Genomic DNA, 26,020 nt, shown 5'->3' with positions numbered 1-26,020 from the left:
ATTAATTCTTTTTAACTACCCTCTTAGTCACAAGTTGGAGGTGTACATAACAAATAGAAGACAGGTTAATGAGGGTTTTTTTAAGTCCTCAGACATTAGACTGGATGTGTGCATGCTTGATTATAAAAAGCTACCGTAAGGTTAGTGACCCTGCAGTTTCTTTTACCTGGAGTGTAATTAACGTGGTATTTACAGACATCTTTGTAATGATCAATATGTGCCACATAACAGGTAAGATAACTGGCTGCTGAAAGGTATTTAGAAATGTTCCTTCTTTTATACATTGGCCTGACTGATTTAATAATGATTTAAAGGAGCATGAGAGAAATGGATGGGAAATGATTCTCCATTTAGCCTTCATTCATTCGGGAAGTTTTGTTAAGTGTGCTTCCTGTTTATCAGCACTGCTCTCTCACCTTATGTTCATACTATTCCCCACAGTACATTCACAGTGGGAACGTCACAAAGCAACCGGAGTCATCTGCTGTCTACTTGAGCAATTAGATATTGATTTCCTTGCTTAAGGACCTTGGTGATACAATTGTTGACAGACAGGAGACGGTTACACCTTCACAGATGTTCCAGTTGGGAGAAATGTCCAGCAGCTGCTTAAATCACTTAAGCATGTTTCCATGGAGACCACTAGAATATACACAATACTGTATGTTTACCAGACAAAGTATAAATGTTTGGATAAATAATTTATGTGTAAGAAAGAGCACAGTTTGAAACCACATTTTGAAGACCTACAAGACTTTGTTAAAAGAAGTAATTTGAGACACTTTTCAACTAAATGTATTTCTAAGTTCCATTTGAAAGCGTTTCCTTCACAGTTGATCATTGCTTTACAATCTAGGGCTTTGTTGGATACTCTCGGAAAGAAACATAAACATACCCATTTGTACAAAGAGCTTTAGCTGCTTGCACATCATTTTTTCACAAACAGTAATTTTTATTTTCAGCTGCTTCCTTTGACACAGTTATAGCATTTAAGCAATCAGCAGTGTGAGGGTCCATCCGTCTGTTTTCAAGAACAAAAAACCTTAATGTTACAAAGAAAGCTGTCATTTACTCCAGTTGGGACTTCTACCCTAGCCTGGCACAGTAGCAATGCAATAATACAGCATGTGAACACTGTTTTGCTGAAGTACTTTGACAATCAGATACATTCTGCACAAAGAGGTGTGCAGTCATCGCTGAATTGCTGAGGCAAGAGAACAAGGTATTACAATAATAAAGAATGTGGGAGCTTAGAGCATGCAATAACTGACCAATAGTAATATAACAAAATAGAGGGTCAAAATAGAAATAGATCTTTAGAGGAGGACTGAAGAGAGAAATGTAGGTCAAATTCTGGTTAGAAGACGTTTATGTTGGGTGCCCAGATAGCTCAGTTGGTAGAGCAGGCGCCCCTATATAGAGGTTTACTTCTCGACGCAGTGGGCCTGGGCTCGACTCCGACCTGCGGCCCTTTGCTGCGTGCCATTCCCCCCTCTCGCTCCACTTTCATTTCTTCAGCGGTCCTGTCAATAAAGGCCTAAAAATGCCCAAAAAGTAGTCTTAGAAAGAAGACATTTATGTTACTAAAGTAGCCCTAACATACTGTATAGGGTTGTTATATTCGGATACATTGTTTCTCTGATGTCTTAGCCCTCGCGGCACTACCTGGTTCTGCTGTGGAATCCTTTCCTTTTCAGCAGCACCTGACAAACTCCGGAGCCAACAGACTTTAAGAGCAAAATAAACTTGTCACATGTCTTGCACACCATGCCAAACGTTTGAGCTGTGCAGCAACTGTTGAAGACATTAACATCCGCCTATAGCAAACGTAAGCTGTCATCTTGAATAAAAAAAATGGTATGCTTTTTTACACATGACATTACAATATACATGCCAGCATCCCTATCACTGACAAACATATGGAAAGGTTTGTCCAGGATCTGCAACCTACTAGTTGTTTATAGTTTACTAAGCCATGCAGCTGGGAGCCAGAGCAGGTAACAGGTTGCATGTGACAAATTCACAGTCATGTTCATAGTGTCAAATGGCTGCTGCAATAACTGATGACTTTCTACATTAAATTAGAAAGAGTAGAGTATTAGAGTAGAAAGGGGGACATCTACACATTTTGGTATTCATGAAACACTTTCTGCTGGTGTACCTGGCAATCCCGTATCAATTATCAATTAATTGCTACATGTTTTTCAGTGTCTTTTATCTCAACACTACCAGCCCTCGCATCATTTTAAGTAGGCTATGATAACTTAAGCAGAATCCTATACATTTCTAAATGAATTCCTCCTGGCAAGCAATCTGTCTGCGTAGGCTATTTAAAAGACTATATGAGGTGCTGGATTACAGGATTTGCATTTTAAAGGGTGTCAGTGACAGCAGCTGGAGGAAATTAGTGAAAGCAATTGTAGCAATGCAATAACAGATCTGTGATGTGAGTCAAGCTCGGCAACCTAAATGACACACCTGCTACTGCCACCACAGATCCTTTAATACCTACGACATGAGACAGGCTATTACTCGCCAGCACTGGCAATATTTATATCACATACTATGTGTAAATGCAGCACTGGGGTTACACCTACAGTGTGTATATTGTGAGCTGGAAACTGGAACAAGCCTTTCTCTTTTTGTACTGAGAGATTGTTTTTCCCAGAGCTGGCAACAAAAACGACCAGTGCTGCAATAAACTGAGGACCATCTGAATCCGTTTTGCTTGTTTTTTCTTTTCTTTTAAAGCTTTTATGTATAATGCACTAGTTAAATGGATTAATGTCCTGGCTGTAGGGTGAAATTATTCCTATAAAGTGCAGGAAATTTACACTGGCCAAATTTCTCTCTGCACACCCAAAGTGCAGCAATGGCAGGATTTCAGGACAGAAATAATAGATTTTGTTTTGATCTCTGGAGCATGGAGTTGTCTCTCCCAGGGCCCTGCCAGGGTTAAACTCTGATCTGTACACTGTTACTTGCTCGAAACTGTGTGTGTGTGTGTGTGGTGTTATTAAAAAGAAATATTGCTTCATAAAAAGCTGCTGTGCTGCAGCCATGACTCCTGTTAATGCAGACTGTTGCTGAAGTGTGTCTCTGGGAAGGGAAATGGGATTTTTTTTTCATCTGTCCTTTGATTGGAAAAGCAATTAGTGTAAAGTATGTGAACCTATGACCCTCTGCGTCAAAGAGATTGAAAGACACCTTGGAGAGAACTGTTTACTTGTGTTGTTGCTTTGAACAATTCACCTCAGCTACTCATGGATTGGTGTAATGAACTTATCTTGTACATTGCCCAGAGTTAATATGGCTCCAGCATCTTTTTCCACTGGTCATTTGCAATGTAATTTGCAATTAAAACAGTCTGCACTTGCCATCTGGACATGAGAGCACAATGAGCATAGGACACTTTACCCTTGAGACCCACTGGTGGAAAAAAATGTTGACCTGAGGAGCTTTTAGGCAAACAGGTTTATTACTTTTTCTGAGTAAATTTCTGTAAACATATTGTAGAGTTACAGAGTACACTGGAGAGAAATAAGACATAACAGATTTCTTTTCATTTATCCCAATCCTTTTTAAGGAATAATTTTACTAGTATTTGAATGCAACATAACAATACAATGATCTATACCCGATGATTTAAGTTCCCCTGTAGGCTACTCATTCACAAAGTGCAGTTAGGGACCGTATACGAAACATGCAAAATGACAGGATGTTAGAGCAAAACTTGTAATCATTTTAATTCTTCCACTATTGCCATCACCTCACATCTAGCAGCCAATAAATATAGCCTATTACATCGTTTTGCATTTAACACCATGAAGCCCTTATCAGATGGGGCTCGGAGCTTGGATTTAAAAAAAACAGACATGAGAGACACATTCATGGAGCGGTGAAGGTATTGTCAGCGGGGTTAGAAGTCCGGTAGGTGGCAGTGAATGTTCTCAGGTAGGGAGGGCAGGTTGTGGGGGGCGTGTGTTCTACTTGCACAAGCGCTCCCATGTTGCGTAGGCTAGTCTGGAAACCTGACGTGGAGAGCAGCCGAGCGGTGAGTGACAGAGTTGCGGCAGGGCAGATCACAAAGTGCCTGTGGCCGCGCTTCCCCCGCTCGCGCACTCCTCTCCGGACCGACAGCCTCGTGCGACTTGCTCCGACACCGGTCGGCTGGCCGCGGGTGACCCGAGAAACCCACTTTTGACGAACAGACTCGGGCTCCGCTGACAGGAAAGGTGGAACTAAACTACATTCATTGACTTGAGAGCGATGCACTGGCAGCATGGCCAAGTGGTTCAAGGAGCACTTAGGATTCAAAACTACCAAAGCAACCCCTCCGGCGCTTCCGAAACCGGACTACAGACATTGTCACACCGGTGTGCCCGTTGCGCCTGGCTACCAACAAACAAGCTCCGGGGCCACCTTCCCGAGCCCCGCTCAACCGGACATCCTCGCTGCTTACAAACTACAGAAGGAACTGGACTTCGAGGACCCGTACACTCCAGGTGGAAATATTTCATTTGGCTCGAGCCTGAACGCTGTGGGGTCGCCGGATATCAAGTATGTGTCACCAAAACACCGACTTATCAAGGTGGAAACAATCGAAAAGAGCAGCCCAGCTCCAGGCGGCGGTGTCACAGTCACCCAAGCTGTTGCTGTAGGGAGTGTTAAATCACCGACTTCACCTCCCCCGGACCACGAGAACAAGGAGAAGGTGGGTGAAGTTTAGTCCAAACATTAGTCATCTGTGTCAAGTAGGGCAACAATTCAACCCATAACTTGTCTGGAATGTTACTTGTTACAACCCTGAAGACACACAAAGCCTTTTGGTTTTTCCCCGTTAATGAATCTTGCTTAACATCTAGCCTATCTTTAAGCCTATTTCCTTTTGAAAGCACATAATTACAGTTCTCTCTCTTAGATACCCCCCCCCCCCTCCTCCTCAGATATAACATGGTCTGTTCATGAAGCACTTGACCTACTCCTGTAGTATGAAATGAATCGTTACAACCGGCAGAACTTGTTATCACAACCGCACAACGGATGTCCACACGAGTTGCGACATCAACATCCACCTCTGTCTAATAACTAACCTCCACTACAGGGAGTGCTGTGAAGAGATGACACACATCTCAATATCAGAGCAGACTTGCTTTGTATTATTATGATCTTTTGCTTACTTTGTGACCATTGACTTGCTGTAAAATGTGAACTGTGTGTGCTGTGCCCCTTTATATCTTCAGCTAATTCCCAAGCAACAGTGGGATCCAGACTTATTCACTATGGCTGTAACTTAACTTGGATCTAATCTTATTTAACTAGACAGATCAATTTTGTGAATGATCTTCTTGCTGTAATGCCTGTTGCCTTGGGGGGGAATTAGTGTTGGGTTTATGGATAGATGGCTCTAATTTGATCCTCTCTCTCTCTCTTACAGAGTTCAGAATATAACAGCACAAGCCTTTCGCCTATTTGATTATATTTACTTTTTTACCTTTTGAGGTTGTGCCTTATGCAGGAAGTTGGTTGCTCACTCATCAGCACAAAATTAATGTGGAGACAAGCAGGCAGAATGCACGCAGGCTGTGCCTTGGAGCACACTGTCATGTCAGGCCTCTCAGGAATTCATACACACCGGGTTCATTTGGAGAAACCTGGGATGTTCAGTGTCAGTGAGGTTAAGGACAGGACATACCGTATGATGAGTGTGATCCCGCTGAGGAATGTTTCAATGGCTGCATAGCTCATGTACAGAGGAGAAAGAACAGCCCTGTGAAAATACACACTGTGCACCACTGTTCCTCCTCAGATCACGTCTCAATCACTGACACGTTTGTGCCCGTCTTGATTTCACCTTCACGTTACTTCCTCCTGCTCTCGTGTTCGCTTTCGCACCTGTCTTGTGACTTGTGGCGAGTTCACATTTGGTTTTTGTTCAGCACTTTTATTTATATTCCACAGTATCTGCAACCTGTCACAAGAGTGCTGCGTGAACGAAGACTGTGCTTTTAGGGGGCCCCAGTTTTGATCGCACAAAACAACTGTTACTGTCCCCTATATTTCCCACATGCCATCAACACAGACATCAGGAACCATGTAAATCTTCTTTGCCGGTGTTTGTTTTCCCAAATCGTCAGCCAGCAGCCCTCGTGAACTTAGTATGCAGTTAATAATCATACAGCTATGTGTTATCAGTAAAACAAGCAGGAAACCAAAATTTGTCATTTTTACCCAGCCACTGCAGCTGTTCAAGCTGGTTAAACAGATTATAGTTGTCTCATGTTAATTGAAGCTTATTTGGATTTCCCCCAGTCAGGATTACAGTTGTTTCTGCCCATCCTCCATGTGCACATATGGCTTTAACAGACAGGCAGATGATTGTAAAGTTAGGTTTAAATACCTCACACCTACCAGTATGATTGATGTTATGGACGAGCTAAATCAGTACTGGCAGCTGGTAGGCTTAAGCAATATGTCGTGAGAAGGGTTTAAGGGTTTCTTGTCAACTACTGAAGGTTAAATAAAATGGTATAGTAGTGGAGAGGGAAGTGTGATGGAAAACCGATTAATATTGGTGTTTTTGTTTTGTCTTTTCACACTGTCCCCAGTGGTGTCTGTACACTGTCAGCAAACTGGAGGTATCTAGTTTTTTGCCACCTTTTTAGAGTTTATTTACCATCTATTTTGTAGACTATTAAAAAACCTTCCACAGACTTGGAAATTGTCTGTTCTGTATAATGCATCATAATAATCAGTAAGCCTTAATTTGGTTTTGTAAAAGTCAGTCACCTGATACCCTCAGGAGGAAAGGGAAGTTTACAGCAGAAATGCCTTCCAAAAAACATGTCACCTTGCATTCTTTGTTCCATTTATTTTGTCTCAATATTCTCATATTTTCCAAATGTCAAATATGAGAACATGTACAACAGTAGGTCTCATTTATGTATATACTTTTTTTGAATATTGAATGAATCATTTGCAGTGAACAAAACTCCAAATAAGTCACCATGCTAGTAACACAGTTGCTTCAAAGAGTGTTGGGAGGCTTGGTGTTCAAACCTTTGTGAGGATTACGGTTTGTGTGGTTGGCCGTGATAATTGTTTGTAAATCCTGCTTTGAAGGACTCCCCAGGTGAGGATTTTCCCATTATAAAGACACTTATTTCAGTGGGGGAAACAGTCTACTGTTTGTAGTTTGTTTCACGCCCGCCCTTCAGACTAGAGTTGAACGTTTGAAAGTACTCTGAATTCGCAATATGTGTTCTCACATGTGGACAGTGATGACAAAAAAAAAAGTGTAGGCCTACTCTGTAGCTCACACGTAGACACACACTCCCAGAGTACATGCACGTCAGTGCCATTGTTAATGGAGTCAGTGGCTTCACAGAAACTGTCGTCTTTCTGACTGCGCAGACTAAACGCTGACTGTTGGAGACTGAGCAAAGAGCACACAAGTGTCTTAACAGCACTGCTTGCTTACATTGATGTTTTAATTACTTGACTCATGAATGCTAATTATTTCATTGCTTACCTAATGCCTGAAATGCCAATAGCGGCATCAAGTGAATTTTCCCCAGTCCATTTCCATTCATCAGGGTTTCATGGGGGGGGGGAAGCAAGATACATACTGTAAGTTTTACTATGCAATGATGTATTTCAATATGTGCTGCTACATTTTCACAGGTGTCCTATTTTATCTCACAGTGTTCCAATCCTGTGTTGTTTTTTGTGCCAATCATCATCTAAGTGGTGTCACTTTATTCAGTAGATATTTGTCTGCGTTTGGAGTTGCACTTTATATGGAGCTTTATTTTGATGCAGCGATTGTTACTTGTGGTTTTGAGTTTTCAAGGCATTGTGATGTTTTTTTTTTTATGGTGGCATGCCCTTCATGGTAGAATGAGTTGAGGGAGATGATCAATTATCATCCCTGCTTGGAGATAATTAAAGCCCTCATCTCCCAGCTCATCGCTCTTCTCAGCACTAACCTAACTTCTCTCAAGGACACGCAAAAGTGATGACGGGTTCCACTCGGAAATCTGTAAACAAAAAGCAGTAGCGCGGAGCTGACAGGCTGCGGTGCATCCTTATGAAGTGCAGCCCGTAATCATCAGTTTCTGTCTGTGCACCTTGGAAACTGCCGTTCCAATCTAACTTTGGCTGCCTTCATGGCTTGGGGTCCCTATAACTCAGTGATCCTATGTGCCAGCTTGCATATCTATCTATAGAATTTTGGATCAGGAGCCAAGACAGTTGTAGTACAGCCAAGAGAGGCATCTGGATCGACAGATTTCCTCTGTGCTTATTTTGCTACATCCCTTCCATTCGCCTTTTTACAAGACCTGGCTCAGCATTTCAAAAGAGTATGCTGGAAGTGGAAAACCATTGGTATCCCATACAAGAAGGTTATGTTTTTGATCCTGTATGGATGTGTGTTTTTTTGCTAGAAAGATATTTTAATATTGAGTCAACAGATTTCAGTGAAATTTGGGGGAAAGGTAGGCCTTACAGTAGGTCAAAGAGCAACTGATGGGGCCATTTCGAAAGCACATTTTATTTGATCTCATGACTCATAAACTTAGTCCTAAAAGCCAAATCCATTTAAAAAATACATGTACAAATTACAAATTGTGGTTTCATAGGCTTTAATGTGCTAGACCATCTCTTGGCCTGGCACAGTGAGTTGGGGGGGAGACTGTGTATATTGAAGTTGGTGAATGTAAACTCTGATTTAAACATACACCCATCAACTTCAATATATTCAACCCTCTACATGTGGATTAAAATAATCCTATCATTTAAAACATGATTGATTTAACAACCTCAAAGTAGTAGTCAGAAGTAGTTGCCAGTCCTGGGGTAAAGATCAGGCATTGTATTTCATAGTAAATACAATATGTCAAATACAATAAATAGCAGTCCATACAAATGCAAAGACTGTCCACTACAGGCTGAGTCTGGCTTAATTTATTGTGGAAAAGTTGTCGGCATCCCTTGTTTTATCCTTTGAGTCCATTTGGATGTGTAATGAGCAGATTGAACTTGAGATGGTGCACTGCAGCATGCGAAAGAGCTGACCACCACACACACCTTCCAAGCCACAGTCTTCTAGCGTGGGTAGATCAGGTTGGTTTGACTGGCATATTACAATGCCTGGGGAACATGGCTGAACTCAGCTCTGCTTCATTTCCCCACAACCTAAATATCTTCGCTGAGTCTTTCACCCTGGCACTCCAGACATCAGGGGAGTTTTATAAATGTATCCCACCGGCCTTTTACACTCTCTGCCAGTGATAGGAGAAATGTCGAGCTCAAACGTCAATAGCACCTGTGTCTGTGAGAGTGGTTTTCGTCGGGGTGCCAGACAATGGACGAAAACATCAGAGCCCATCATGTTTTGTTATAGCACCCCTTTCAAGTGCAGTTCTCTACCTTTCTGTATCAGATGGAGGCTGGTTAGGTTTATAGCAGGCCCAGATGTCAGTGCGGTGCAACCTGTATTTGTGCTCATTGGCCGAGTAAAAGTCATATCGTTGGACATAATGGGATATTTTCTTACTCAGATAATTTAAAATGAAGAGTATTGTACACACATGGACCGACAAGCAGAATGAATACATAATGGAAATAATACATAGCCTTGAAAAGTATGATTTTATGTAATTGTCCACTGCTGTGACGATGTGATACCCAGGTTGAAATAATCTACAGATTGGTGTGAATGCTGTGTTATACATCTCTTGGATTTTGCAGCTGTTGTTTTTCTTAATTGTGCTTAGTCGTGACAAATGTATTACTGTCAGTGGCGGGCAGAGTAGATAATTATTTTGATAAATAAATATAATCAATTGTGTAAAATAACTAAGACAATGTGTTGCTATAGCTACTCTGACTCATACTGCTACAGTAAAGTCTAGAGTGTGATATTGTTGGCATGAAGTACAGTGCCTTGCGAAAGTATTCGGCCCCATTGAACTTTTCGAACTTTTGCCACATTTCAGGCCTCAAACATAAAGATATAAAACTGTAATTTTTTGTGAAGAATCAACAACAAGTGGGACACAATCATGAAGTGGAACGAAATTTATTGGATATTTCAAACCTTTTAAACAAATAAAAAACTGAAATATTGGGCGTGCAAAATTATTCAGCCCCCTTAAGTTAATACTTTGTAGCGCCACCTTTTGCTGCGATTACAGCTGTAAGTCGCTTGGGGTATGTCTCTATCAGTTTTGCACATCGAGAGACTGACATTTTTGCCCATTCCTCCTTGCAAAACAGCTCGAGCTCAGTGAGGTTGGATGGAGACGCGTTTGTGAACAGCAGTTTTCAGTTCTTTCCACAGATTCTCGATTGGATTCAGGTCTGCACTTTGACTTGGCCATTCTAACACCTGGATATGTTTATTTGTGAACCATTCCATTGTAGATTTTGCTTTATGTTTTGGATCATTGTCTTGTTGGAAGACAAATCTCCGTCCCAGTCTCAGGTCTTTTGCAGACTCCATCAGGTTTTCTTCCAGAATGGTCCTGTATTTGGCTCCATCCATCTTCCCATCAATTTTAACCATCTTCCCTGTCCCTGCTGAAGAAAAGCAGGCCCAAACCATGATGCTGCCACCACCATGTTTGACAGTGGGGATGGTGTGTTCAGGGTGATGAGCTGTGTTGCTTTTACGCCAAACATAACGTTTTGCATTGTTGCCAAAAGTTCGATTTTGGTTTCATCTGACCACAGCACCTTCTTCCACATGTTTGGTGTGTCTCCCAGGTGGCTTTTGGCAAACTTTAAACAACACTTTTAATGGATATCTTTAAGAAATGGCTTTCTTCTTGCCACTCTTCCATAAAGGCCAGATTTGTGCAGTATACGACTGATTGTTGTCCTATGGACAGAGTCTCCCACCTCAGCTGTAGATCTCTGCAGTTCATCCAGAGTGATCATGGGCCTCTTGGCTGCATCTCTGATCAGTCTTCTCATTGTATGAGCTGAAAGTTTAGAGGGACAGCCGGGTCTTCGTAGATTTGTAGTGGTCTGATACTCCTTCCATTTCAATATTATCGCTTGCACAGTGCTCCTTGGGATGTTTAAAGCTTGGGAAATCTTTTTGTATCCAAATCCGGCTTTAAACTTCTCCACAACAGTATCTCCGGACCTGCCTGGTGTGTTCCTTGTTCTTCATGATGCTCTCTGCGCTTTACACGGACCTCTGAGACTATCACAGAGCAAGTGCATTTATCAGGAGACTTGATTACACACAGCTGGATTCTATTTATCATCATTAGTCATTTAGGTCAACATTGGATCATTCAGAGATCCTCACTGAACTTCTGGAGGAGTTTGCTGCACTGAAAGTAAAGGGGCTGAATAATTTTGCGCACCACTTTTTCAGTTTTTATTTGTTAAAAAAGTTTGAAATAGCCAATGAATTTCGTTCCACTTCATAATTGGGACCCACTTGTTGTTGATTCTTCACAAAAATTACAGTTTTATATCTTTATGTTTGAGGCCTGAAATGTGGCAAAAGGTCGAAACGTTCAAGGGGCGAATACTTTCGCAAGGCACTGTAGCATATACTGTATGATTGTGAGATTTTTGTTTCCAGTTTGACCCATTGAGCTTTCAAACAATGCCATGCGTAATCCTGAACGATTAAGCATCTAAGGCATTTTCTCAAAGTCACTCCGGTTATTGCAAAATTACAAGATATTCGGTTTTAGTTATCCAATGCTCAGAATACAATATGCCAAGCATATTTCTACTCAGTTTTATTTTATGTGTCTTTATTGTCAATGACAAAAGAGCACCACAATGGATTCCTGCGACCTGAACGAGAATCCTGGAAGGGCACTTTGAGTAGTAGGAAAGAGCACAGAGCCTCACAGCGTGCATGTTTAAGCTCCGCCTCTGTGGAGCAGGATGAAGTCATCCTGAAGCGGAGGATGCTGGAAGCTATAATGTAATGGTAATTCAATTTAGCACCGAAAGGTTCGGCTTTTCATCAAGATATCATTTTGGGGAATCCACAAATCCTATTACATTTACTTGATGGTACTGTAGTCCAGCATCACTGAGTGTAATAACTAGTCATGGTTAGGTTTCGTATGCAACCATCCCACCACATCTGCTTGAAAGTTATAGGTCTTGAAAAGGATGGCCTTTAGCCATTGTTTGCTTATTTTCTTCTTCTCCTCCATCTGGGAGCCTTCTTTCCACTTTAAAGAGTCCCAGCGGAGTCTGTTGTGTTTGTTGCTCGATTTGCTTTTTCTGGTTTTGCACCGGAACATCAGTCACGTGATTCCAGCAGGTCACAATTAGCTCTCAGACTGGTGCTGCAGCTCTGGTCGCTGGGGAGTTGTATGACACATGGCTCTGTTTTGTTTAATGACTGTGTGTGTGCGTGTGTGTGTGCGTGTGCGTGTGCGTGTGCGTGTGTGCCATCTGAGGAACAAACTGAGAATTTGCATGAAGCATTGACTTTTTTTTGTACTGTTTTACAAAATCAGTGGCTCTGCCCTCCAAACTATGCAAATTTAAGCTGTTACCAAATACTTATTTTTGCATCAAAATACAGTATATTGTAGAGGTCACGCAGATGCGATTTGCCTTTTATTATCTCGTGCGTGTGAGTGCAGGCTGTTGTTTTGTGTCACACTGCAGGAGGCAGCCAGACTTCCGTCTAGCAAACAGAGCTGCCCTGTGATCTGATTGCCCACCAGGAAGCTGAACACTTCCATTTTTCTAAGTGGGATTCCAGACTTTCATTTCATCTCATTCTGTGAATTTGAAACAAGTCCACTAAACTATTTTGAGTCTGTTGCAATGCTGCTTAGATCTCTGATTTACTCACAAGAGGTCACATTTGACTGTTTTTATGTGTCACAGTAAAAATGAGCTGTTATTGTGATAGGAACATGAGTCGAGAAAGAGAGCCACTATCTGCAATTGTTTGGTGGAAAATAAGGAATGGCTTGGTTGCTCCAGGATTAAGGAAGTCCTCCCTTCCTGTCAGGAAGTGTTTACAACTTGGTGACATTCCCTTTTTAACTTGACAAGTTTGTGCTCGCCCCTGTGTGTAGGCTGGGTATTCTGGCTGCTGCTTGCTTGCTAAAATAAAACCAGGGTTAATGTTCTCAGCTGTTTCGACATGAGCAATCTAGATGTCGGGAAATAGTGACAAATGGTGACTGCACATAGCTGTTGTCTGCTCCACTGAGGGCTCTTTGTGGCAACAGACTGGTGGTTGTCCCTCACCCCTCCTAATGTAGCCTCTCTAGCCTCTTGCTATCCAGCTCTGGGAGGTGGGAAGCCACGTAGCAATGGCAGTGGTACAGGAGTCCAACCTGTGCGCTCACTCTATTGTCAGCGTAGGCGACGTGCAGGGATCTCCGTTCATCCTCGCAACACAAAGGCTATCTGAGGCCACAGAGCTTCCAGCCTCAATCAAGACATCCTCGCATCAAAATCTGTAGCTTTTGTTTACGGCCCGACTGCAGCTTGTTTTCCTCCCTGCTCTATAAATCACTCTCCCAAAATTAAAGCCCCGTCCCAGTGGATCTCCTCATGTTGTTTCATGAAGCCCTACTTTCCTAATTGTGTCAGTTTCTAATTTATAGGAGCCGTGATAAAGAATAGTGTTTTTGATTGTCTGTGTGGTAACAGCATCACATGAGAGTGAATTGCATTGTCCACGGTATCAGCATATGTGTGTTTGATGTAGAGCTGCAAAGATTAATCCATTAGTTGTCAACCATTACATTCATCGTTAACTATTTTGATAATCTATGAATCTGTGAGTAATTTCTTTTTTTTTTTTTAAGTCAAAATTCTCTGATTCCAGTTTTTTTAAATGTGAACATTTTCTAGTTTCTTCACTTCTCCTTTACAGTAAACTGAATAGTTTTGAGTTATGGACAAAACAAGATATTTAAGAACATCATCTTGGGCTTTGGCAAACGCTGATCATCGTTTTACACCATTTTCTGACATTTATAGACCAAACAACTAATCAATTAATCGAGAAAGAAATTGACAGATTAATCGACAAACGGGTGGCAGTAGCTCAGTCTGTGTGGCCGGAGTGTCGCCGGTTCAAGTCCCCTTACAGACCAAATCCAGAGGTGTGGACTGGTAGCTGGGGAGGTGCCAGTTCACCACAACTGCTGAGGTGCTCTTGAGCAAGACACCAAACCCCATGTGCATTAGCAGCCCCCTCCTTCGACATCTCTCCATTCATGTGTGTGTAGGTTTGCGCATGTGTGTGTATCTCTGGCATGTGTGCAATGTTAAAATAAAACAAAAAACATCAGAGTGAAACAATTGAATTTCCGCTTGGGGGATCAATAAAGTATTTCTTCTTCTTCTTCTTCTTCTTCTTCTTCTTCTTCTTCTTCTTCTTCTTCTTCTTCTTCTTCTTCTTCTTCTTCATAATTGTTAGATGCAGCCCTAGTTTGATGGGGAATCAACTTTATTATTCCTCTTTTCAGCCTTTTACCTCATCCTCAAATAAAAAAAACAAATTAGTGCATAATAATTGTAACTGTAGTGATGAGGGAAATTATTGTAGCCCATGTTGAGGACAAATCGCTCAGTCACAGGGGCATGGGGGATTATCATATTTTATAAAATACCAACATTCCATTGTAGCACCTGAATTATTATAGACTATTGTGCTGCTGTATGTAGCAGAAACACTGCTAAAAACTCTATCACAGAGGGATAGGGGCAGAGGAAGGAAATTGGATTTTGTCAAGCGTGTCGTGAAGTACTTAATCTTGAATATCTGTTGCATATTAAGAGCACATTCAGGGTGCAACCCACGGCCTCCGCCCCTTTCTCCACTGGAGGTCTTAAATGGCTGTGTGGAGTGTGTTCCAATGAAGAAGGTCCTTAGGGACAAGTTGGGGTGCTTTTTGTGCTTCGCTGCCTCGAGTGCTAAAGGAAGATACATTCATTAATCAGGAGAGGAGGGCAGCTAGCGTAGGAATTTATTGAAAAGTAAGGTTATTTAGCTACTTATAATTGTGAAAGCAGCTAGGCGATTTGTTCAAGTATGGAAAGGAATGGATGGGGGATGCGGGACATAACGTTTTCTCCAAGTGCAGTTTAGCCTTTAGTTTAGTTTGTTTGAGGGATCCCAATGACGCTGTATCGTTTACAATCATCTTTTCAGGTCAAATTTCAGCATAACAAATCCTGACAGAAAAGTGCTCTGCACAATTATTTTTTTCAGTGGACACCCTTGATTGCTATTAATTGGAGTTGAGATATTATTAAAACAAGCTTTTGCAACAGCAATTCAACAAGTCAATTTTGTTGAAACATTACAGAGAAGACACCTAAATGCCTATTAACAGTTTTAAAACCAATTAGTGTTAGAGTGTTTCAAATGTTTGCATTCTGTGTCTTGAGGGCTGAAATTGGGTATTGGGGTGTTCTGGGATACTACAATGTACTCTTAATGGCTTTTTAAGATGCTTTGGGGCAGATAATAACATTCACATAAGGCCTCTTCACTACGAATGCAGATAACTCCCAAAACTATGCTGGGGGATTCTGTTAAACGGCATATTGATGGTTACCAAAGGATACCAAAGGGATGAGAGCGGCAAAAGATGTTAGTGAATCCAGTTGTCTCGGGACAGAATACTGCTCAGGGATGTTAAAGATATGGTTGTAGACACAGGTAGTTTTCTTCTAGGAAATTCTTTATCCTTAGTAGCTTTTAGGGGTGGGGAAAAAAAATTGATACAGCATAGTATTGCGATATACGGACGCCAAGTATTGATCTTTTATTATATGTGTTGGTCAGTTTGTCTGCTTTTGCAGCAATACATTGAAGTGAGATGGACAAACAGAGAAATGTATTTATTTTTTTTTTATAGATGAAACAGATGTTGACAAAGTGTCCTTTTAGGGACATCATTTGAAATTGGGAAAAATTTGAAGCTGGAAAAAAGGTAATAAATTGCAATATATCGCAGAATATTGCAATATGTTTAAAATCGCAATAATATCATATTGGGACATAAGTATCGTGATGATATCGTATTGTGAGGCCTCTGGTGATTCCCACCCCTAGTAGCTTTTAGTCCTTTTAACGTGATGCTGTCATGACTTTATGACTGATGATTTAATCAATTTTTACTGGTTATTGTAAGCGACAAGAGATTTGACGGTATACATTAGTTTTCCAATAAGAAAGTCATGTTGTCTTTCAAGGTAAAATGACAGAAAATGATATGTAACTTTTTACAGATCTATGGATATTTTTAAACTCTGACGTGAAATTTCTAGGAGTTCTTCGTGATTGCCTGGGACCTGTTGAATAATAATTTGTACAGACTGAATGTCTTTGGAAGTCTGATTTGAATGAGCACTGATGATGAACTCTAGACATACCACTTCAGCCCTGATTGAGACCTAGTCCACTCCTTTTCCCATGTGTGTGTTTGTATTTGTGCGTCTTATGCACACACATACTTGATGTGTGAATGCATATGTGCCGTGTTACGACCCACAGCATACTGGTCTATAGGTGCTATAAAAGCCTCATAATGCACGGTAACCCATACTTGCAGTGGTGAAGTGGGGACTCTCCAGGTGTACACAATGTGTTTTAACACTGCTTACCATTAAATGCTGTTCTGATGTTTTTCCCAGAAGTGTGGTCCATGTTATCAGTGTCGCTGTTGCTGCATCTGGAAGCATTCCTATGCAAACCATGATCAACAGCAGGCTAAATCAGTTGTGCCAAAAGAACCAGCTTCACCCTGACTGCTGTGCAAAATCCACCCCACATGGTTAAGAGTGCAGAGATCTGAAGAACCAACATTTAATGTGGTCTGAATCTTAAAGGGGATGGTGTGTGATAAATAAGTCGGCAGCCAGAAGTGAGCTGTTTCTTTGAACAGCACAGATGTCGCTGAGGGAGACACATGTGAAACTTATGGCAGAGCACATTGATGTGCACAGGGAATGCAAAATCTAATCCTTAAAAAATATACAGCAAAGTATACAGTATGTCACACATAAACTCTCTAAATCCTGATCTTGCTAATGGTAGCTGTTATGGTCAGAAGAAAATTCACTTTTTTTAGGCTGAGTGGTAGTAAAGGAATATAGAAAGGATGTTCTATCTTGTTGTCCGTGAAGTCATGCTTACTAAAGCTGCTCTTGAATGATTCTCCAATTAGATTAAAAGCAAAGAAAATGAATATACCTGGAAATAAACAGATTTTTTGTTTATCGCAAGTGAAGTGCTCTTCATTGATGCGCGGACTGCAGAAGCTTGTGACTGATTGTGAAAAGGTGTCTTTATAGCAAATATAGTAATTTGATTAGCTGCCTCTGCAGACTCCTAAGTAGGCCTTTAGAGAAGGCACATCACTCTTCCAAGCTCACGGAGCTCAAGCAGCAACCGTGTTTCTTTGGAAACATTTCAATAAAGTATAATTAATGTCAGGCATGTATGATGGGAAATGCACTTCTGCACGGTCTCTCCTTGAGGCAAACAATATCCCATCCTTCTAATCGGTTTGGTAGATATAACACCCAGCAGGACTCAGTCTTCACAAGGGGCCTTCAGTGAATTGTAACCAGATTTGTGTTTGCTTCTTAGAAACATGAACATATCTTATTGATAGTAACTGCATTATGTCAACAGAGAAGCTGTGATCATCTTTGCTTAAATAAATTGCCTTGAGGGAGTGTTTCTTTCCAGTACATTCTTTCTAAAAAATTGTGGTCAAGTTATCTTAGGATGACTGCGCACTAACACACACAGCATTCATCCTATGTTTACAGACAAAGATAAGGTGGAGGAGCTATCAGCAGAGTCGCTGCAATGAGGCTCAGCTTGCAGTTTTCCATCCAACAGGAGTAAACATACTTTATGCATGGCAGCATACATTTTTTTTAATAATGCCCCCTCATCTTTTCTTTCTGTGTTCTTTCTCTTTTCTCCCTTCCTCTCTTCTTTAGAGTGGCTTTCTGTCCTTACAATGGTGACATGCTTTCTTTTTCGTTACACTGAAGAACAAAAGAGCAATGGCAGCAACAAAAAGCCTTTTGAAATGCTTTAATGCAATTGAGCTGCTAAGCACTGAGTTGTATTAGGTTATCAGTGGCTGAAATCCCTCGTGGCGTGAGACATAAATCACACACGTCAGTCCTCTCTCTTTCTTTTCTTTCCCTCCTCCCTCACTCTACAGCCTGCTGACTTTCCTGGCAGTCTCAGGGGGGCTTCAACCTTGACTAGCCTGTGACGCATTCAATCCTTCCTGGACCAGTCAGGAAATTAATATCATATTCCTACTGCACTCAATCAGCGAGAGTGAGATCAGTCTTTAAAAAAGGTGTTTATCTGGTTATCGCCTGGTAAAATCATCAGTCTGCTGTTATATTGCATTTGCTTCTTGTTGTTAACGGTTTTAAAATGCCAACTCCGGTCATGTAGATTGCTCACGTCAGACAAAGAGAATTTTAGCAGCCTTTTGTCAAATTATTATTATTATAACCAAATTTCCAGCCATCCTCAAATTTCAACTAATGGAGTTTCTGATTTCTTTTTTTTTTTTTTTTTTACCTTCTTTTGCTCCTGATTATCTGAGGCTCCAGCCCAAACCTATTCTCTCCCAATGAAGAGTGCAGGAGGAGAATTGTAGCCCATATTTTCTCACTTCAAATGGAAGACTGGGGCCCAGTTGGATTGTAATCCTACAAGCCCCATCATTGTCAAGATCTAGCATTGAGCCAAAGTGGCAGGTGCCTTTTTATAGTCTCCCTTCTTTGCTAATGTTGCCCCTCTGTTCCGACTGATTTGAAGTCAGCTTCATCGCCTGAGAGCTGCAGTGCATTTCAAGAAGTCTGTTGCTCTCTTTGTTGCGAGCTGCCAGACCTCTGGCAGGTGTAAGACATGGCCAACCTGGGATCTAAGCTGTGGAATGAAAGTAATTGAGTGAGTTCTCTCTCTATGCTGCAGACAAATAAAGGACCAAGCTACCAGGTTGACATGGCCTAAGCCTGTGTGGTGGCTTTGTGAGATTCATATAGGCTTACAGCGCGACTTAGCAAAGACCTGATATATTAAGGAACTGCAGTCTTGTGCTGAGGGGGAATTTTGCTTTCATGACAAGGGTGGCTTGGCTGCAGTAGTGACACACCCTGGCATGCCACAAGGCAGATGGTGTGTCCCCAGGCGACGCTGCCGCTCTCTAGCATCCCCTCTCCTTACAACCCCCACGTTCCTCCCACTGTCGAATAGTCATTAGTGCAGTGGGACAGGAAGTACACATTGGAACAATTTGGAAATATTACCACCTCCTCCCCTCAAACATGAACTAGGCTGCAGGGGCTGGGTCTGTTGATCGAAATAGTCGATGGTTCAAAATCTCAAGATGCCCAGCAAGGATCTGTGTAGGCTCAAATTAATAACATTGCGGCCTGCTAATGGGCTACAATAGAACACTGTAGTTGTACGCAGTACTGGATTGTAAAGGTATGAATGTGACACAGGGTGGAGCTGATAATGACCATGTGGCTGAGCAATTCCCCCTTAATAAAAACTCTCAAACAACTCCTGTTAGTCATCAACATTTCTACCTATGTTGACACATTTTGTAACACATTTGCTCAATCATTCTAAATGAAAGTGAGATAGCAAGACCAACTTCTTTCTGTTTCATTTTTATTCAACGGTAGTCAGTTTGTCATCAGCTTAAACTTAGCATTTTATGGGAAAAGAAAACGTGTCCGTCCCTGCTGACTGAAACAAGAACATGAGCCAGGTGCTGAAAAGAGCTTTAAATGCTCAACTCTGAGCTAAATATACACATGCGTGAACAATGTAAATCCTTTTTTGTAGTCTTAGCTTTTGGATGACAAGCCTTTGCAACCTTATTTAAGTATATGTGGACACCGGGGCCATAATTAAGATGTTCACATTGTTAGCAGCTGTAGATGTATTCCTTAAATCCGACCAACAGAATTTGAAGTGAGAAATATTGATTGTTGATACTAGGGGTGACCCCGAATAGTCGAATATTCGATGCTTGGTTGGAAGGAGCCTGATTCGACTGCCTATCTCACAGTAGAATCTTCGCAGAGGCGTTACGAAACGAGGATCATGCCATTTTGGCTATATGGGAACCCATGCTCAGTGTCTGATTTTTACATAGAACTCCCAAGTTTAATTTTCTCCCAATAAGTTAATATGCAGCCTTTTATGGTATAAATATCTACATATAATGCTGTAAATAAAAATGTGACCGATGGAGGAGCCTCTTTGCGGCAGGGATTTAATAAAGGGTAACTTCATTTTTTATTTTTTTTTAACCTGGACCTTATTATCCTATGTTTTGGGGTGTAAGTGACTGATGGGAACAAAAATCTTTGAAATTTGTTCAGTATTAAGCAAAAACGCTGTGGCCGGCAGCCGCGAACCGGGCTGCAATGTAATCCTATAGGGCAAATGTGCATCGTCAATTTTGTCCTCTAAAAGTGCTGTTTTTGCCACTGTCGGGCTCAGATTGTTATTATAAGTGTCTGAGAACATTATGGAAAGGATCCCTACGGAAATAGACCTTTTTTTAAAAGAGTAAAATCTTTTCAAAGAAGTAGAAAGAAGAAATAAACAATACTTTTCAGGTATTGTTTTTATGTTTTAAAAAAAGTATTACTTTCTTACTCTTTAACAGAAAGGTCGCACACGTAGGAATCCTTTCCATGACGATCTTGCTTAATACTGGACCAATGTGACAGATTGATGTTCCCATTAGTCACTTAGACACAAAGACCAATAGATAGATAAATGGGGTTGTAAACCAGGTTGAAAAAAAAGAAAATACCGAAAAGAAAATCTGAAGTGTGGGTGAAAGAAAAAATTAAATTCTTTTTTTAAAATTAAATTCCCAATTTGTTAATTATTTTTTTTTTTTTTTTTTTTTAACCTTAAAATTTTTTATAAAATATTCCCCCCCCCTTTCCCCCGGTCTTTTTTGACAGCAAAACAACCAAGAGCCACTTGTGGCTGATTGCCAATTCCTGTTTTCCTTCCAGAGTGCTAGCATGCCTATTTTATTTTGATTTAGCCTGATTTTGATTGTTTGGGACAGCAAAAAGGCACATACTTACTTTATCTTTACCATATTTGCCTTCTAGTGCCATGCTAATATTGACATTACCAATCCAACATTTCCAAGCCACAAATATTAACCACAATATTAACCAAAAGCAAAGCTCTTGCATATCAGGACCCAACAAAAAATGTATTGTTGAGTCTGGAATCCAAAGCTGTGGTTTGTATCCATGATTGAATTTAATCCCAAATTAATATCAGAATTTTTCATCACATACCCTGCCCTTTTTGGTCCTACATTATGTCAACAGGAAAGAAAAAAGATGATGTCATGCTTTTGGAGTGGCTCCACACATAACTCAATAAGTGACTGCCGTTATTTCCTGAAACATGCCCAAACATCCTTTGGCTCATGAAGGTGCATGACGTGGTTGTTGGAAGTTTTAAGGTGTGAGCGTTGCTAAAAACCTCATTGTGGGCAAATATCTAAACTACCTCTGTCATCTGAAGCTGCTGGAGAGAATGTAAGATGCAGCATTTGGAGTGTTTTATCACATTTGTGGGCTATGGTCTCAAACCTCGAGCCACTCTGCTACAGTATGTGGACCGCAGTCACAATGTGCACTGGCCTTCATCCCTCCTATTTAGGTGATTCATGTGTTTTTTTTAGTGAGGGTAACTTATTCTTAGGTTTGGGCTGTGTTTGCAGTGACTCTATCTGAGGTTGGTTTGGCACATGCTGATTACTGATGGCTGAGTTTCTATGCAACAAGGTGTGAGATGGTAATGACACCGTGGCTGTAATACAACATATGCAAAGTTTTGTGATCTCTGGGGCCGCAAAGATGCTGCTTATCTGAATGGCTGAATTTTAATAAAACTTGGGTGAATTATGTATATTTCTGTGCCAGAAAAAAAAAAAACTAGGACAATGTTTGTATTGGATTTTTCCCTCTGCTTGAATTCACAGAAGCAAAACATTCGAGTAACCCATAATTATGCCGTGGCAGAAAAAAGTCCTAGTTATTTTCCCCAAAACAAATGGAAAGGGAATATTGAAGAAGGTGGATTTAACACACAGTAGCTGCTATGAAACACATCCGTGGTACTTACTTTCCTCGCTATTATTGCCTAATCCATGTATAGTGGAGATGATCTGTACAGGAATATACCTGCCAGCATTTCTCTGTCACTAAGCGGCTTACAAATTATCCCTAGTGAACGTTTAAGCATTTAACACTTGAAATTGTCCAAGAAGTAAAAAAAAAAAAAAGGAAAAAAGAAAAAAGTGTGTTAAATGACACTTGACCTCGATCAGTACTGTAAAAATATTGGTGCTTTCCCAGCCGAACATAAATCCCATATTTTCAATACACTTGTACATTTTACTTGCTTCCCTGAGGCTTTGTGTGTGTGTGTGTGTGTGTGTGTGTGTGTGTGTGTGTGTGTGTGTGTGTGTGTGTGTGTGTGTGTGTGTGTGTGTGTGTGTGTGTGTGTGTGTGTGCGTGCGTGTGTGTGTGTGTGTGTGTGTGTGTGTCTCTATGGCCTTCTCACGGGTGGCCTGCATATGGGGTGTGCTTCTGGGAAGTGTGCTCCCTCTGTGGCAAAGATGGAAAGTGGTTGGTCTCAGGAAAGCTGGCTAGGTGGAGGCACAGCACGGCGTGCACGAGGCTCTGTCCACCTCCAGCCGGCCCCGTCCACCAGATGAGTGATGAGCTTGTTTATTATGAAACTAAATCCCTTCCTCTCACACATGACTCATAGGGTGTAGTGCCAGTCATGTACGTGTTTACATGCTTGCTTAGGTGTACGCATAAGCATTTCCTTATTTGTTTGAAATCCTTAACTAAAATATTTCCAAGTTGCTTGCCCGTGGGAAATTGTTGGGGCTTTGTAAATTATAGAGTGTGGTCTAGACCTACTCTATCTGTAAAGTGTCTTGAGATAACTCTTGTTATGATTTGATACTATATATAAAATAGAATTGAAAAAAAATTAAATCACAGAACATTCTCCTCGTCCCAAGTGATTGGCAGGACTAGACTCTCTAACAGCAGGCCCAAACCCCTGCAGTCACACCCCCTCATTAGATCCAGTGTCCAAGAGGATGGATGGCTTACTTGCTATTTCCTTTCAAAGGGTAGATCTTTACTTTTGAAGCGGCGTCCTGGTAGATGAAGCAAACATTTCAAGGAAACAGATATCCCCCCAAGGCACTATAGATGCGGGCTGTTGCTCTGCTCCCTGAAGGTTTGAGCTGTATTTCTGGGTCTTGGGACGTCCACCTAATTGCCATCTACTGCACAAAATGCTCAGCAAAAGAGAAAGACTGCAATTAGCCGTGGCTCACTGCCAGTTCGGCATAAATCAGCCAAATTGTTTCTCTTAAGAAAGTTGAGCAGTTGTGGTCTTCTTTCCTCTACTTTTGAAATGTAGGCCTGTCACTGGACTATCATGTAATTAGGCAGACCAGCGGTAGCAAAGAGCGTGCTGTAAGGCTAAAAGCTGACGCATTGTGGTGGCGTGCTGAGGCATACAGAGGTGGGGTGTTATTTATGTATGTGTTTCTCCCTTTATCTCTCGGCCTGCCTCAGTGGATATCACTTGGTCCCGTCCTGGGCAGCAGTATCTGTAATGCAACTCTCCTGACACCTACCCATGTTGTATTGTTCAACAGAGCAGCAAAATGAATTCCCCTCTTGCTTTTTTCCCCTCCCTCTATCTCACCTTTCCTTGTTTTTCATTTCTTCCGCAGCTCATTATCCTTGAAGACTACGCAGACCCTTTCGATGCTGAGCAGGCTGGTGGCACTCAGACCAGCACGGAAAAAGTGACGACAGAGAATGATGGCTACATGGAGCCATATGAGGCCCAGAAGATGATGGCAGGTAGATGGCAGGTTTTCAGTTTTCTAATATCTCTATTTTGTGTCACCCAGCAACCTCTCTATACCTTCACACCTTCAGTAATTGCAGGTTAAGTGACAAGTAATTGATTTGGTGTATTTTGCTATGATTTCATATTGCATGTCCCAATGGACCATTCATTAGTATGCTGTTTGATTTGGCCATATGTTTCCAAGCTGGGAATTGATGAAGAGGCTCAGATGGCCTAATGTCGCTTCACATGACAGGTGCAGCAGAGCAAAAATGACCTGTATGACACGAAAGACTGCTTAACATTTCCAATAGAAGTGACTTTGCCCCCCACAAATTATACAAGCCCATAAGTGACTTAAAAACACACCTTAGATGTCCAATAAAGAGAGAGGTGATTTTTAAATGTTTTCTTTCCGCTCAAATGTGTGCATGTTGAGACAGCCACTTGCTGGGATTTCCAGGAAGGGACAACAATAGCTGTGTGCTAACATAAGAATTCAGCTGAACCACATTCTCCACACGACTTTCTAACTGCGCACATTCATTCTGTGGCTAAGTGACAAAGAACAAAGAATGTGCAGAAAGAGAGGAGAAATGGTGAAAAATGTGGAGAGAGCAAAACATGTGGCAACTGTTTTCCTCTCCTCGCAGACCTTCTTACCAGAGAACGGAATTTTACCCAAAAAATTTTGTATGACTGTCAGACCTCAAATGGATGTTTCTCGAACTTGGATGACTACCAGATATGAGTATGTATACCTTGATATACTGACCCAGTCATATCATCTGCAATTCACGGTTACCTCTAAACCTCCCGCACATATTGCACTCTTATAAACACACACACACACACACACACACACACACACACACACACACACACACACACACACACACACACACACACACACACACACTCACACTCGCTTCCATTGCTCCCACAAAGGCAGGACATGGATGTCTCTGTCCCTCCTCAGCAATTTTCTTTTAATGGGCCTCTAGACAATCTCTTGTTTTCATCGGTCTTACTGGTTTGACCTCTGGCTCCCTCATTGCCTCAACTGAGTACAGAAACTCAAGATTTATCGCCTCCCTCAGGTGGAGGAGGTTGTAAACAAAAAAAAAAATCTGAGCAAGGCTTTTGTGGTATCACTTGAATCTTGAACTGACTCCAGGTTTTTCTGTGCTTTTTAAATTCATCCCGACACAGTTCTGCATTTGGCTGTGTCAACAAACTAAACGATGGTGGCAGCTATTGTCTGTTTGATCTGATGAAGTCTTCAGTTTAGTTTTTGTTGTTTCTGGTTGCTCCTGTCCTGGAAACCTGAAGTGGTGTTGTTTGTTTTCAGCCTCCTTGCTATCATCAATCATATCTATTGATTTATTTATTTTTTGTCTGCTGTTTTGACTGAGTTGACAGGGAGTTGTTTTAAATAGAGCTGTTAGTGGATTTCTTTGGCTCTGCTGTCATCCTTTAATATTCAAAATGATCCATGGATTTAATACATGGATTGGTGGTTTCACAATCACTAAATAATATAGTTAGGAATGGCATTATTAGAAGAGGGTACATTTAACATTATTTGATACATTCAACTGTGAACAGGACAACGATGTGAAATGTCTACAGTATAGTTCCATCAAATGTCTAAAAGGTAGCTCAGACATGCCACATTGATAAATATGGGTTAAAATGTTATATTAATCATGCTTATAGCATCCATTAGGGGTGCACAATTCAGAAAATGTCACGATTTGATTCAATATCGATTTTTAGGCTCAAGATTTGATTCAAAATGGATTTTCGATTCAAAAATACGATTCACGGGTGCCCGGATAGCTCAGTTGGTAGAGCCAGCGCCCATATATAGAGGTTTACTCCTCGAAGCAGCGGGCCCGGGTTTGACCCTTTGCTGCATGTCTTCCCTTTCATGTCTTCTGCTGTCCTATCCAGATAAAGGCTGAAAATGTATGTCCAAAAACATAATCTTAAAAAAAACAAAAAAGGATTAAAGTATGTAAATGTAGTTACTTTTCCCATGTGATTGCAGTAGACCTACAATTT

General features: G+C 41.2%; 1 protein-coding gene across 5 annotated transcripts in view; it reads left to right on the top strand.

The window, feature by feature from the left end:
• The first annotated feature begins 3,745 nt into the window (after positions 1-3,745).
• Positions 3,746-26,020, top strand: part of zgc:158464 (uncharacterized protein LOC791139 homolog) — a 103,309-nt gene continuing 81,034 nt past the window's right edge. The window contains exons 1-2 of one of the 5 annotated variants that reach the window (XM_039795116.1): positions 3,746-4,714; positions 23,832-23,964. In XM_039795116.1, coding sequence (XP_039651050.1) covers positions 4,283-4,714; positions 23,832-23,964 — 565 coding nt within the window. In that variant the 5' untranslated portion in view covers positions 3,746-4,282. The remainder of the gene's footprint in view (positions 4,715-23,831; positions 23,965-26,020) is intronic. The other 4 variants (XM_039795118.1, XM_039795117.1, XM_039795119.1 and 1 more) reach the window with 4 other exon arrangements.

The sequence above is a fragment of the Perca fluviatilis genome, chromosome 3, assembly GCF_010015445.1.
Source record: "Perca fluviatilis chromosome 3, GENO_Pfluv_1.0, whole genome shotgun sequence".
NCBI classification, from domain to species: Eukaryota; Metazoa; Chordata; class Actinopteri; order Perciformes; family Percidae; genus Perca; species Perca fluviatilis.
The sequence above is the reverse complement of the archived record's forward strand: the minus strand, read 5'-3'. Positions and strand labels throughout refer to the sequence as shown.